The sequence below is a fragment of the Melanerpes formicivorus genome, unplaced genomic scaffold (assembly GCF_026170545.1).
Source record: "Melanerpes formicivorus ecotype bairdi unplaced genomic scaffold, bMelFor1.0.p_v2 SCAF_287, whole genome shotgun sequence".
Classification (NCBI taxonomy): domain Eukaryota; kingdom Metazoa; phylum Chordata; class Aves; order Piciformes; family Picidae; genus Melanerpes; species Melanerpes formicivorus.
Genome location: NW_027142639.1, coordinates 61,220 through 74,575, shown reverse-complemented (window position 1 = coordinate 74,575; position 13,356 = coordinate 61,220). Strand labels below are relative to the sequence as shown.

Sequence of the window (13,356 nt, the reverse complement as noted above, 5' to 3'; positions counted from 1 at the left end):
AGTGCTGACAGGTAACCACAGGGGGGCAGCACTGAGCAGTGAGGGGCAGCATACGTCCCTAGAGAGCTGCAGTGCTGACAGGTAACCACAGGGGGGCAGCACTGAGCAGCGAGGGGGCAGCACACGTCCCTAGCGAGCTGCAGTTCTTACAGGTAACCACAGGGGGGCAGCAATGAGCAATGAGGGGGCAGAATGTCCCTAGAGAGCTGCAGTGCTGACAGGTAACCACAATGGGGCAGCACTGAGCAGTGAGGGGGCAGCACACTTCCCTAGAGCTGCAGTGCTGCCAGGTAACCACACGGGGGCAGCATGGAGCAGTGAGGGGGCAGCACTGAGCAGTGAGGGGGCAGCACACGTCCCTAGAGAGCTGCAGAACTGACAGGTAACCACAGGGGGGCAGCACTGAGCAGCGAGGGGGCAGCACATGTCCCTAGCGAGCTGCAGTTCTTACAGGTAACCACAGTTGGGCAGCAATGAGCAATGAGGGGGCAGAATGTCCCTAGAGAGCTGCAGAGCTGACAGGTAGCCACAGGGGGGCAGCACTGAGCAGTGAGGGGGCAGCATACTTCCCTAGAGAGCTGCAGTGCTGACAGGTAGCCACAGGGGGGCAGCACTGAGCAGTGAGGGGGCAGCATACGTCCCTAGAGCGCTGCAGTGCTGACAGGTAACCACACGGGGGCAGCACTGAGCAGTGAGGGGGCAGCACACGTCCCTAGAGCGCTGCAGTGCTGACAGTTAACCACAGGGGGCAGCACTGAGCAGTGAGGGGGCAGCACACGTCCCTAGAGAGCTGCAGTGCTGACAGTTAACCACAGGGGGGCAGCACTGAGCAGTGAGGGGGCAGCACACGTCCCTAGAGAGCTGCAGTGCTGACAGGTAACCACAGGGGGGCAGCACTGAGCAATGAGGAGGCAGTACCCCTCCTTAAAGCGCTGCAGTGCTGACAGGTAACCACACGGGGGCAGCACTGAGCACTGTAGGGGCCGGGCAGCACATGCAGCGCCTCCACTGGCTTTGGGTTGATGCTGGTGGGGTCCAGCTGTGCAGTCTGAGTGCTCACTGCAGGGGGCTTGGAGCAGATGACCTTTGGAGCTCCTTCCAAGCCCTTTCCATGGCCCTGGGATTCCATTTCCGAGGGTCAGTGCTAGCAGTCACCCCTGGGGGGGTTGCTCACTCCCCCCTTGAGGTGACTCAACCAGAAGTCCCTTGAACCCAACCCTCAGCCTCCAGGGACCTGAGGCATGGAGCTGGAGGAGCCCTCAGGTCCCTCCCAACCCTAACAGCTCCATGGCTCTAGGACTGATCCCAGCCTGACCTACCTGACCCGGAGCTCCCTCAGCTTCTGGCAGCTGCTCAGGGCCTTCACCAGGCTGCAGATGCCACGGACAGAGAGGTGGTTTTGACTCAGACTAAAGGAGAGGAGGGAAGAAAACCCACAAAAGCCTTCTGCCTGGGCACTGAAAGTCCCCCAGGGCTGTGCCAGGGGAAGCGCTGCAGGCCTGAGCCCCTGGCACCGCGGAGGTGGCAGGGTGGCAAACCCAGGGCAGCGCTGCCCCTGAGGGAGGGCCTTCCTGGAAGGCCAGGGCAGGACTGCAGAAGCATCTGCAGCAGGTTCTGAGCAAGTGACCAACTTCAGCCTGGCCAGGCCCAGAGTGTGAGACAGTGTGAGACATCAGAGGGCTCAGAGATGCTGCTGCAGTGCTCAGGTGAGACCTTTGCCTCTGCAGCAGTGCTTCAGAGGGCTCAGAGATGCTGCTGAGACCTTTGCCTCTGCAGCAGTGCTTCAGGGGGCTCAGAGATGCTGCTGCAGTGCTCCAGGTGAGACCTTTGCCTCTGCAGCAGTGCTTCAGGGGGCTCAGAGATACTTCTGAGACCTTTGGCTCTGGAGCAGTGCTTCAGAGGGCTCAGAGATGCTTCTGAGACCTTTAGCCCTGGAGCAGTGCTTCAGAGGGCTCAGAGATGCTGCTGCAGTGCTCCGGGTGAGACCTTTGCCTCTGCAGCAGAGCTTCAGAGGACTCAGAGATGCTTCTGCAGTGCTCCAGGTGAGACCTTTGGTTCTGGAGCAGTGCTTCAGAGGGCTCAGAGATGCTGCTGCAGTGCTCCAGGTGAGACCTGTGCCACTGGAGCAGTGCTTCAGAGGGCTCAGAGATGCTGCTGCAGTGCTCTGGGTGAGACCTTTAGCCCCGGAGCAGTGCTTCAGAGGGCCCAGAGATGATGCTGCAGTGCTCTGGGTGAGACCTTTAGCCCTGGAGCAGAGCTTCAGAGGGCTCAGAGATGCTTCTGAGACCTTTAGCCCTGGAGCAGTGCTTCAGAGGGCTCAGAGATGCTGCTGGAGTGCTTCAGAGGGCTCAGAGATGCTTCTGAGACCTTTAGCCCTGGAGCAGAGCTTCAGAGGGCTCAGAGATGCTTCTGAAGTGGTCTGTTTGAGACCTTTGCCTCCTGGAGCCTGGCTGGGCAGCTCTGGAGTCCTTGACAGGCTCAAGGCAAGTGGTTTGGGTTTCCAAAGTGCAGTTTGGGTTTCCAGAGGTCCACACTTACTTCAGCTGCTTTGAAATGGAGATCCCAGGGAGGTTTTCCAGCAGGCAGCTGCAGCCTTCGTCTCCCAGCCTGTTCCCTGACAAACTGAGGCATTTCCCAGTCAGTGGGGATGGGATTGAGCAGGAGAAAGAGCAAAGCCCTCTAAAGCTGCCTCCCTCCCTCTGTGGCCTGGGCTGTTCTGCTGCCCTACAGCAATGCTCCCTGCTGATGCCTGCATGGAGAAGCTTCAGGCAAGAGAGTTTAATCCCTGGGGAAAACACCATTCATGCTTCAGCCCCAGCCCCAGCTGACTGCAGAGGAGCTCAGCTGGGAGCACAAACCCAGAAATGAAAGGAGGCTGTGTTCAGTGTCCCTCTGGGAGGGAGGGAGGGAGAGAGCACTGCCTGGCAAAGAGCTCCTGACCCCAGCTCCAGGTCAGAGAGGCAGGAGGAGCCTGGGCTCTGAGGTGGAGCTGCACCCTGCACCCTCCCAGGCTAAGCAGAGCTCCACAGCCAGCCCCAGGTGGCAGCTGAGGTGATGCTCATTGCAGGGTGGATCTCCTGCTTCCCTCCTCTCACTCCTCCCAGCAGGGCTGGAAGGCTTTAGAAGACAAAAGGTGGGGGAGAAAGGGACAGCACTAAAGGAATCTGTGTCCCTGCACCGGCCTGGAGGGGCCCCTGGGCAGCTCCAGATTGGTTCCAGTTTCACAGAAGCACTCAGGCTGGAGCAGAGCCTCAGGAGCACCCAAGGCCAACCCAGAGCCCTGCTCTGCAAGGCTCAGCCCCAAACCACAGCCCCAAGCACCACAGCCAAACCACCCTGAAACACAGCCAGGGCTGGGGACTCCACCACCTCCCTGGGCAGCACTTTCCAGTCCCTGACCACTCCTGCTGGGAACAACTCTTCCTCCTGCCCACTCTAACCCTGCCCTGCTGCAGCTTGAGGCCATTCCCTCTGTCCTGGCACCAATTCCCTCTGAGCAGAGCCCAGCAGCAGCCTCTCCACAGCCTCCTCTCAGGGGGCTGCAGACAGCAGTGAGGTCTCCCCTCAGCCTCCTCTGTCTCTCCCTGCCCAGCCCCAGCTCCTTCAGGCTCTCTCCAGCAGATTTCTTCCCCAGGCCCTTCCCAGCTTCCTTGCCCTGCTCTGCCCTGGCTCCAGCACCTCCACAGCTCTCTGGCACTGAGGTGCCCAGAGCTGAGCCCCAGGGGACAATCCCCTCCCTGCTCCCCTGGACACAGCATTGCTGAGCCCAGCCAGGAGGCCTTTGGCTCTCTGGGCCCCCTGGGCACACTGCTGCCTCCTGTTCAGCTGCTTGGCCATGAGAGCCCCCAGGTCCCATCCTGCCAGCAGCTTGCCAGCCACACTGCCCCAGGCCTGCAGCACTGCTTGGGGTGGTTGTGCCCCAGGGGCAGGCCCTGGCCCTTGGCCCTGGTGGAGCTCATCCCTTGCACACTGCCCCATGGCTCCAAGCTGTCCCAGGCCCTCTGCAGAGCCTCCCTGCCCTGCTGCAGACCAACCCTCCACAGCCCTTGGTGTCCTCTGCCAGCCTGCTGCTCTGTGTCTCCTGTGCTCAGAGCTGGGCTCTGGGCTGTGCTCTCAGCCTGTGGCTTGCATCTGAAACCCCCAGAGCCCTGGGCTGAGCTGTGGGGGGGGACAGCACAAGAGGTGCCCAGAGTGCCAGGGACCCCATGGCCCCCCTGCCCCAGCCTGGAGCCCAGGTTTGCCCTCTGTGCTCCAGCTGCAGCTTCCCTGGAAGATCCTGGATGTTAGGAAGGAGCTGGGGAGGGACTTTGGAGGGTGGTAGGGAGTGGTAGGAGCTGCTCTGCCCTGAGCACAGCCTGAGAGAGTTGGGGTTGTGCAGGCTGCAGAGGAGAAGGCTCCAGGGAGAGCTTCTGGTGGCCTTCCAGGAGCTGCAGGGGGCTGCAGGAAAGCTGGGGAGGGACTTTGGAGGGGGTGAGGGAGGGACAGGCCTGGGGGGGATGGAGCCAAAGGAGAAGTGGGGAGCTGGAGATTGGCTGTGAGGAAGAAGTTGTTGGGCAGGAGGGTGGTGAGAGCCTGGCCCAGGCTGCCCAGGGAGGTGGTGGAAGCCTCCTGCTGATGCCTGGAGGTGTTTGCAGCCAGGCTGGAGGTGGCTGTGAGCAACCTGCTGTGATGTGAGGTGTTCCTGCCCATGGCAGGGGCTTGGAGCTGGCTGAGCCTTGGGGTCCTTTCCAACCCTAATGACTCTGTGGCTCAGGCACTGTGTGCAGCAGCCATTGGAACCCCCAGGACCCTTTCAGGCAGACAGCTCTCCAGCCACACTGCCCCAAGCCCTGCAGCCTTGGCAGGGGCTGCTCTGCCACTGCCACCTCTGCTCACAGAGGCTGCAGCTGCCACAGGAGCCTGGAGGCTGCTCAGCCTCCACCTGCTGAGCCTCCCCCAAAAGTCCTGCCCCAGGAAGCCAGCAGCCGGCACCAGGCAGGGGGCTGGGGTCAGGCCCTCGACATCTAACACCCACCCTGGGCCCTGCCTGCAGCCACTCAGGGGGAAGGGAGGGAGGGGGAAGGGGGAAGGGGGAAGGGGGAAGGGGGAAGGGGGAAGGGGGAAGGGGGAAGGGGGAAGGGGGAAGGGGGAAGGGGGAAGGGGGAAGGGGGAAGGGGGAAGGGGGAAGGGGGAAGGGGGAAGGGGGAAGGGGGAAGGGGGAAGGGGGAAGGGGGAAGGGGGAAGGGGGAAGGGGGAAGGGGGAAGGGCTTACTCCACTTCAGAGAGGCAGGGACAGCTCTGCAGGATGGTGACCAGCTCCTTGGCGTGGCAGGGGGACAGGCTGCAGCACTGCAGGCTGGGGACAGGAAAGGGTTAATGAGCAGGGAGGGCATCCTATCCCATCCCTACCCATCTCAACCAGCCTCTCCCTACCCAACCCTACCCCACCCAACACTGTCCAACCATCCTATCCCTTCCCAACTCATCTCAACCCATCCCAACCAGCCTATCCCATCCTATCCCATCCCAACTCATCTCAACCCATCCCAACCAGCCTATCCCATCCTATCCCATCCCAACCCATCCCTACCCAACCCATCCCATCCTATCCCATCCCAACCCATCCCTACCCAACCCATCCCATCCTATCCCATCCCAACCCAACCCATCCCTACCCAACCCAACCCATCCCAACCACCCTATCCCATCCCAACCCATCTCAACTCATCCCAACCAGCCTATCCCATCCTATCCCATCCCAACCCATCCCTACCCAACCCATCCCATCTTATCCCAACCCAACTCAACCCATCTCAACCAGCCTATCCCAGCCTATCCCATCCCAACCCAACCCATCCCTACCCAACTCAACCCATCCCAACCACCCTATCCCATCCTTTCCCATCCCAACCCATCCCTACCCAACCCAACTCAACCCATCCCAACCAGCCTATCCCATCCTATCCCATCCCAACCCAACCCATCCCTACCCAACCCAACCCATCCCAACCACCCTATCCCATCCCAACCCATCTCAACCCATCCCAACCAGCCTATCCCATCCTATCCCATCCCAACCCAACCCATCCTTACCCATCCCAACCAGCCTATCCCATCCTATCCTATCCCAACCCAACCCATCCCTACCCAACCCAACTCAACCCATCCCAACTAGCCTATCCCATCCTTTCCCATCCCAACCCATCCCTACCCAACCCAACTCAACCCATCCCAACCAGTCTATCCCATCCTTTCCCATCCCAACCAGCTTATCCCATCCTACCCCATCCCATCCCTACCTAACTCAACTCAACCCAACCCAACCCATCCCTACCCAACCCAACTCAACCCATCCCAACCAGCCTATCCCATCCTATCCCATCCCAACCCAACCCATCCCTACCCAACCCAACCCATCCCAACCACCCTATCCCATCCCAACCCATCTCAACCCATCCCAACCAGCCTATCCCATCCTATCCCATCCCAACCCAACCCATCCCTACCCATCCCAACCAGCCTATCCCATCCTATCCTATCCCAACCCAACCCATCCCTACCCAACCCAACTCAACCCATCCCAACTAGCCTATCCCATCCTTTCCCATCCCAACCCATCCCTACCCAACCCATCTCAACCCATCCCAACCAGCCTATCCCATCCTTTCCCATCCCAACCAGCCTATCCCATCCTACCCCATCCCATCCCAACCCATCCCTACCCAACCCAACTCAACCCATCCTATCCCACCCTGTCCCATCCCAACCCATTCCATGCCATGAACCCATGAGTTCCAAGGCCTTCTCTTACCACAGCTTCACAAATCTAGCTGAGGTGAAGGGTTCTTCATTCTCTTCCCACCTCCCAGCAGAAGACCTGCAAGCAAGCACAATGTTTGGCCTGGAATTTGCAGCCACCAAAGGTGAGGAGCTGGGAGCTGCTGAGCATCTCCTGCAGGCCCTCTGGGAGGAGCCACAAGGCTCTGCCCAGCCACCCCCTGCAAGGTTACAGAGCCAGAAGACCTCTGGCCAAGGGCACTGCTCAGGCAGCTGAAGAGGGGCAGTGTCCAACTGCCCTGGGGCCAGGCTCAGCCACTTCACACCCAGGAATAAAGCTGAGAGGTCCCTGAAGGGCAAAGGGAGCTCTGCCTGGCAGGGAACAAGAGGTGGTCCTGGAGGCTCTGTCACCAGCAGGAAAGACAGAAGGCAGCCAGGGAAGGAGAAGTCTTCACCTTCACTTCTGAGGTGGAACAAAGCCAAGGGCTGGGTCCTGCCCTTGGCTCACAACCACCCCAGGGAAGGCTCCAGGCTGGGGGCAGAGAGGCTGCAAAGTGCCCAGCAGAGAAAGCCCTGGGGGTGCTGGGGGGCAGCAGCTGGAGAGGAGCCCAGGGGGTGCCCAGGGGGGCAGGAAGGCCTCCAGCAGCCTGGCCTGGAGCAGCACTGGGGTGGGCAGCAGGAGCAGGGCAGGGATGGTGCCCCTGGAGTGGGCACTGGGCAGGCCTCAGCTTGAGCCCTGGGCTCGGTTCTGGGCTCCTGACTGCCAGCAGGAGCCTGAGGAGCTGCAGCAGGGCCAGGGAAGGGCAAGCAAGGTGGGGAAGGGTGTGGAGAAGAGGGCTGGGGAGGAGCAGCTGAGGGCCCTGGGGGGGTTTGGTGTGGAGCAGAGGAGGCTGAGGGAGACCTCCTTGCTCTCTGCAGCTCCCTCAGAGGAGGCTGCAGGGAGGTTGGGGCTGGGCTCTGCTGCCCAGGCTCAGGGGATGGAAGGAGAGGAACTGGGCTGGAGCTGTGCCAGGGGAGGCTGAGGTTGGAGAGCAGGAACAATTCCTTTGGTGTCAGAGTGGTCAGGGCCTGGCAGAGGCTGCCCAGGGAGGTGGTGGAGTCCCCATGGCTGGAGGGGTTGCAGAGCCCTGTGGCCATGGCACTTGGGGCCAGGGTTGGGTGGTCAGGGGGGGTTGGGCTGATGGTTGGACTGGCTGACCTCAGAGAGCTTTTCCACCCCAAGCAACTCCATGATCATGTTCATCTGGCTCTCAGCAGCACTTCAAGCTCCCACAGCCACTAAGGCCCTTCCAGAGCAAGCTGCTGGTGCTCAGCCCAAGCTGCTTTGCCCAGCTGGATGCAGCTCTGCCAAGGCACAAGGGCAGAGACACTCCAGCCTGTGGCTGCAGGGACACCAAAGCTGCAGCTTGGCACCACCCTGAGCAGAGCAGAGCCCCCAGAGCAGGTTCTCACCTTGGAGCTGTCCCAGAGAGGCCAGAAAAGGAGATGATGACAGAGTCCTCCCTGCAAAGAGAGCCAGGGCAGGGTTAGGGCATGGGGAGGGGGGAGGAAGTTCTTGCTGCAGTAAGGATGCTCAGCAAGGACCTGGATGGTGCCTGGGTGCTAAAGAGCTCCTTGACACCTGCACAGCACCAACTGGGGCTTTGTGGATCTATGGGGCAGGAGGTGTGGGGCAAAGCAGCTCCCAGCAGCTCCAACCCATTTTTTACTGGGAGCTGCTGGTACAGGCAGGACAGAAACAGGGCTGAGGAGGCTGGGCTGGGCTTGTTCATCCTCTGAGGGCAGCAGATGTGTTGGGGGAAGAGGTTGAGCAGAAACTCCAAGCCAGCAAGGGAAAAAGGGGCAGGGGGAGGGAAAAAAAAGCTGCCTGCAACAATAAAACCCCCAAAGAAAGGAATGACAACCCAGAAGCTGCCTGCAACACCAGGCAACAACAAACCCAAGGGCAGGAGACTGAGCACATCCAAGTGCCAGGGGCTGCATTTTGGCCACAGCAACCCCAGGCAGAGCTACAGGCTGGGGGCAGAGTGGCTGAGAGCAGCCAGGCAGAGAGGGACCTGGGGGGAGTGGTGGAGAGCAGCTGAACAGGAGCCAGCAGTGTGCCCAGGGGGCCAAGAAGGCCAAGGGCATCCTGGCCTGCAGCAGGAGCAGTGTGGCCAGCAGGAGCAGGGAGCTCATCCTGCCCTGTGCTCAGCACTGCTCAGGCCACCCCTTGAGTCCTGTGTCCAGCTCTGGGCTCCTCAGTTTGAGGTCATGGAGATGCTGGAAGGTGTCCTGAGCAGCCTGGGCTGGGGGGAAGGCTCCCTGCCCATGGCAGGGGGTTGGCACTGGAAGAGCTTTGAGGTCCCCCCTGAGCCATTCTGGGACAGCCTGAATGAAGCTCCAGCTCCCCAGGACACTGAGCTGACTGAGAGCCACTGCATGGCAGCTGGCAGCCAGAGCCCAGCCCCAGGCAGCAGCCCAGGAGGCAGCAGCTGGCTTCAGGAGCAGCTCCCAAGCACTGGTACCTGACACACAGCTCAGCAGCTCTGGGGCAGGAGAGGACTCTCTTGGCCAGGAGGAGAACAGCTCTCAAGGAGAGGTCATTGTTGCTCAGGCTGTCAACAAGAAAGAGGACACAGGCTGGAGCCCCCAGCACAGCTCCTGACACCCAGGGGTCACCCCTAGACCCCAGCACAGCTCCTGACACCCAGGGGTCACCCCCAGCCCCCAGCACAGCTCCTGACACCCAGGGGTCACCCCCAGCCCCCAGCACAGCTCCTGACACCCAGGGGTCACCTAGAGCCCCCAGCACAGCTCCTGACACCCAGGGGTCACCCCCAGCCCCCAGCACAGCTCCTGACACCCAGGGGTCACCCCCAGCACAGCTCCTGCACCCAGGGGTCACCTAGAGCCCCCAGCACAGCTCCTGACACCCAGGGGTCACCTAGAGCCCCCAGCACAGCTCCTGACACCCAGGGGTCACCCCCAGCCCCCAGCACAGCTCCTGACACCCAGGGGTCACCCCCAGCCACCAGCACAGCTCCTGACACCCAGGGGTCACCTAGAGCCCCCAGCACAGCTCCTGACACCCAGGGGTCACCTAGAGCCCCCAGCACAGCTCCTGACACCCAGGGGTCACCCCCAGCCCCCAGCACAGCTCCTGACACCCAGGGGTCACCCCCAGCCACCAGCACAGCTCCTGTCACCCAGGACCCAGCCAAAGCAGCTCTTTGGCATTCAGGGTCAAGGGGGGCTCCAGGAGAGCTGGGGAGGGACTCTGGGCAAGGGCTGGGAGTGGCAGGAGCAGGGAGAATGGCTTGGAGCTGGGAGAGGGCAGAGGGAGAGTGGAGAGGAGGAAGGAATGGTTGGCAGGGAGGCTGGGGAGAGCCTGGCACAGGCTGCCCAGGGAGGCTGTGGCTGCCCCCTGCCTGGAGGTGCTGAGGACCAGGCTGGATGAGGCCTTGAGCAGCCTGGGCTGGGGGGAGGGTCCATGCCCATGGCAGGGGGCTGGAGCTGGGTGACCTTTAAGGTCCCTTCCAAGCCATTCCATGAAGGCTTCCCAGCTGGTTTTGCTCAGTGATGCTTTCAGGCCTGAGGCCAGCAGAGCCCTGGGGGTGTTGCAGGCTCCTGTTTGGGCTGAGCAGGATCTGCCTCTGCAGCTCTGCCAGCAGTGCCTGTGGGGCTGGTGAGGCTTGGGGGCAGCTGGAGCTGTGCAGGGACTCAGGGTTTGGATCTTGGAGGTCCCTTCCATCCTAAACCCTTCTGATAAAGTCAAGCTTTGATGAACTCTGTCCCTGCCCATGGCAGGGGGCTGGGAAGGGAATGATCTTGGAGGTCCCTTCCACCCCAACCCCATCTGATGAAGCCAGGCTTTGATGAACTCTGTCCCTGCCCAGGGCAGGGGGTTGGCACTGGATGATCTTGGAGGTCCCTTCCACCCCAACCCCATCTTTGATAGGCTCTGTCCCTGCTGAGGATTTCAGCTCTCTCTGCCTCTTGGCTTGGCCTCAGAGTCCCTCCCACTTCTAACAGCTTGAAGCCTCTCTTGGGACTCCTCACTCCACTCTCTGCAGCTTCTCCATCCTGCAGCAGGAGGCCACCAGCTGCTCCGCCTCGGGCTCCCGGATCCGGTTGTCCTGCAGGCTGCACACAGAGGCAGTGAGCACCAGCAGCCAGGGCCCCCCACGGCCCCAGGGGCTGGGCTGGGGCTCACTGCCAGCTCACACTCACTTGATCTCCTCCAGCTGCAGGCATGCTGCTGAAGCCTGGAGCAACGCAGCCATGCCCTGAGCTGTGATGCGTCCTCCTGTCAGCCTGCAGAGGGAAAGAGTCACTGCCAGCAGGAGCCTGGGGAGCTGCAACAGGGCCAGGGGAGGGCAAGCAAGGTGGGGAAGGGTCTGCAGAAGAGGGCTGGGGAGGAGCAGCTGAGGGCCCTGGGAGGGGTTGGTGTGGAGCAGAGGAGGCTGAGGGAGACCTCCTTGCTCTCTGCAGCTCCCTGAGAGGAGGCTGCAGGGAGGTTGGGGCTGGGCTCTGCTGCCCAGGCTCAGGGGATGGAAGGAGAGGAGCTGGGCTGAAACTGTGCCAGGGGAGGCTGAGGCTGGAGAGGAGGAACAATTCCTTTGGTAGCAGAGGGCTCAGGGCCTGGCAGAGGCTGCCCAGGGAGGTGGTGGAGTCCCCATGGCTGGAGGGGCTGCAGAGCCCTGTGGCCATGGCACTGGGGGCCAGGGGCTGGTGGCCAGGGGTGGGGTTGGGTTGGTGTTGGACTGGATGACCTCAGAGGCCTTTTCCAACACAAACAGTTCTCTGATGCTTGATGCTGTGATTCCACCATCCCCAGGAAGCCTCTGGGGGCTGAGCAGCCCTGGGGCAGGACTCCACATAGGTTGCTGTTATCAAGGGAGCTGATGCTGGTATGGGGAGCTGGAGATTGGCTGTGAGGAAGAAGTTGTTGGGCAGGAGGGTGGTGAGAGCCTGGCCCAGGCTGCCCAGGGAGGTGGTGGAAGCCTCCTGCTGATGCCTGGAGGTGTTTGCAGCCAGGCTGGAGGTGGCTGTGAGCAACCTGCTGTGGTGTGAGGTGTCCCTGCCCATGGCAGGGGCTTGGAGCTGGCTGAGCCTGGAGCTCCCTTCCAGCCCTGCCAGCTCTGGGGTTCTATGAAATGGTCTGAAACTGTGCCAGGGGAGGCTGAGGTTGGAGAGGAGGAACAATTCCTTTGGTGGCAGAGTGGTCAGGGCCTGGCAGAGGCTGCCCAGGGAGGTGGTGGAGTCCCCATGGCTGGAGGGGTTGCAGAGCCCTGTGGCCATGGCACTGGGGGCCAGGGGCTGGTGGCCATGGCGGGGTTGGACTGGATGATTCTGGAGGCCTTTTCCAAGCCAAACCATCCTGTGGCTCACACAGAAGAAGGCAGAGCACAGCCCAGAGAGCTCAGGGCAAGCCTGGCCTCAGCACTCCAACACCCACAGGAGGTGAGCCTGGCACCTCCTACCTCCTGTCCAAGCAGGGCAATGCAGACCTACTCTCCTGCTGGCAGCAGCAAACAGGAGCCACAGAGGTCTGTGCTGCACAGGGCCTGACTCAAGGCTCTGACCTCATGAGGACAGACTCACTCCAGCTTCTTCAGGCTCCTCATCCCTCCTAAGCTCTTCGCCAGGGCAGCGGCGAAGCCGTCGCCGATCCTCCGGCTGCGGAAGCTGAGGCAGGAAGGAAAGGGAAGGGAAGGGGAAAGCTGGAAGACAGCAAAGCCCAAACCCAGGCAGCCCTCAGAGCAGCCTCCCAAACCCAGGACTGACAGCCCCTGAACCACAGCACCCCAGGCAGAAAGGGGACCTGAGCAGTGCCCATAACTATGTGAGGGGTGGGAGCCAGGAGGAAGGTGCCAGGAGGGAAGGGGCCAGGAGAGAAGGTGCCAGGAGGGAAGGGGCCAGGAGGGAAGGGGCCAGGAGGGAAGGGGCCAGGAGGAAGGTGCCAGGCTCTTTGGGGTGGTGCCTAGGAACAGCAGGACCAACAGGGATGAGCTGGCACCCAGAAGGTTCCACCTGAGCAGGAGGGGAAACTTCTTTGGTGTGAGGCTGCTGGAGGCCTGGAGCAGGCTGCCCAGAGAGGTTGTGGAGTCTCCTTCCCTGGAGAGCTTCCAATCCTCCCTGGATGTGCTCCTGTGTGACCAGACCTGGGTGCCCCTGCTCTGGCAGAGGGCTTGGGCTGGATGATCTCCAGAGGTCCCTTCCAACCCCTCCCATGCTGTGATTCTGTGACTCATAAATTTCTTCAGTACCAAAGCCATGATGTTGAGCTCAGAATCACAGCTCACAGGATGCTAGGGGTTGGAAGGGACCTCTGGAGAGCTCCCAGTGCCAGCCCCTGCCAGAGCAGGAGCACAGAGCCCAGCCCAGGGGGCACAGGAACACATCCAGCCAGGGCTGCACAGGCTCCAGAGCAGGAGACTCCACAACCTCTCTGGGCAGCCTGCTCCAGGCCTCTGGCAGCCTCCCAGCCAAGAAGTTCTTCCTCCTGCTGAGCTGGAACCTCCTGGGCTGCAGTTTCCAGCCCTTGCCTCTTGTGCTCCCCCAGGGCACAGTGAGCAGAGCCTGGCCCTGTGCCTCCCTTCCTGCCCCCCAGCCCTC

General features: G+C 61.6%; 1 protein-coding gene across 1 annotated transcript in view; it reads right to left on the bottom strand.

Annotated features, from left to right (window-relative positions):
- NLRC5 (NLR family CARD domain containing 5) overlaps positions 1-13,356 on the bottom strand; it is a 59,325-nt gene that overhangs the window by 32,653 nt on the left and 13,316 nt on the right. Inside the window, exons 6-14 of the mRNA XM_068170132.1 lie at positions 12,343-12,426; positions 10,969-11,052; positions 10,798-10,881; positions 9,264-9,353; positions 8,209-8,259; positions 6,791-6,856; positions 5,252-5,335; positions 2,539-2,622; positions 1,320-1,409 (exon numbers count right to left, since the gene is read on the bottom strand). Coding sequence (XP_068026233.1) covers positions 1,320-1,409; positions 2,539-2,622; positions 5,252-5,335; positions 6,791-6,856; positions 8,209-8,259; positions 9,264-9,353; positions 10,798-10,881; positions 10,969-11,052; positions 12,343-12,426 — 717 coding nt within the window. The remainder of the gene's footprint in view (positions 1-1,319; positions 1,410-2,538; positions 2,623-5,251; positions 5,336-6,790; positions 6,857-8,208; positions 8,260-9,263; positions 9,354-10,797; positions 10,882-10,968; positions 11,053-12,342; positions 12,427-13,356) is intronic.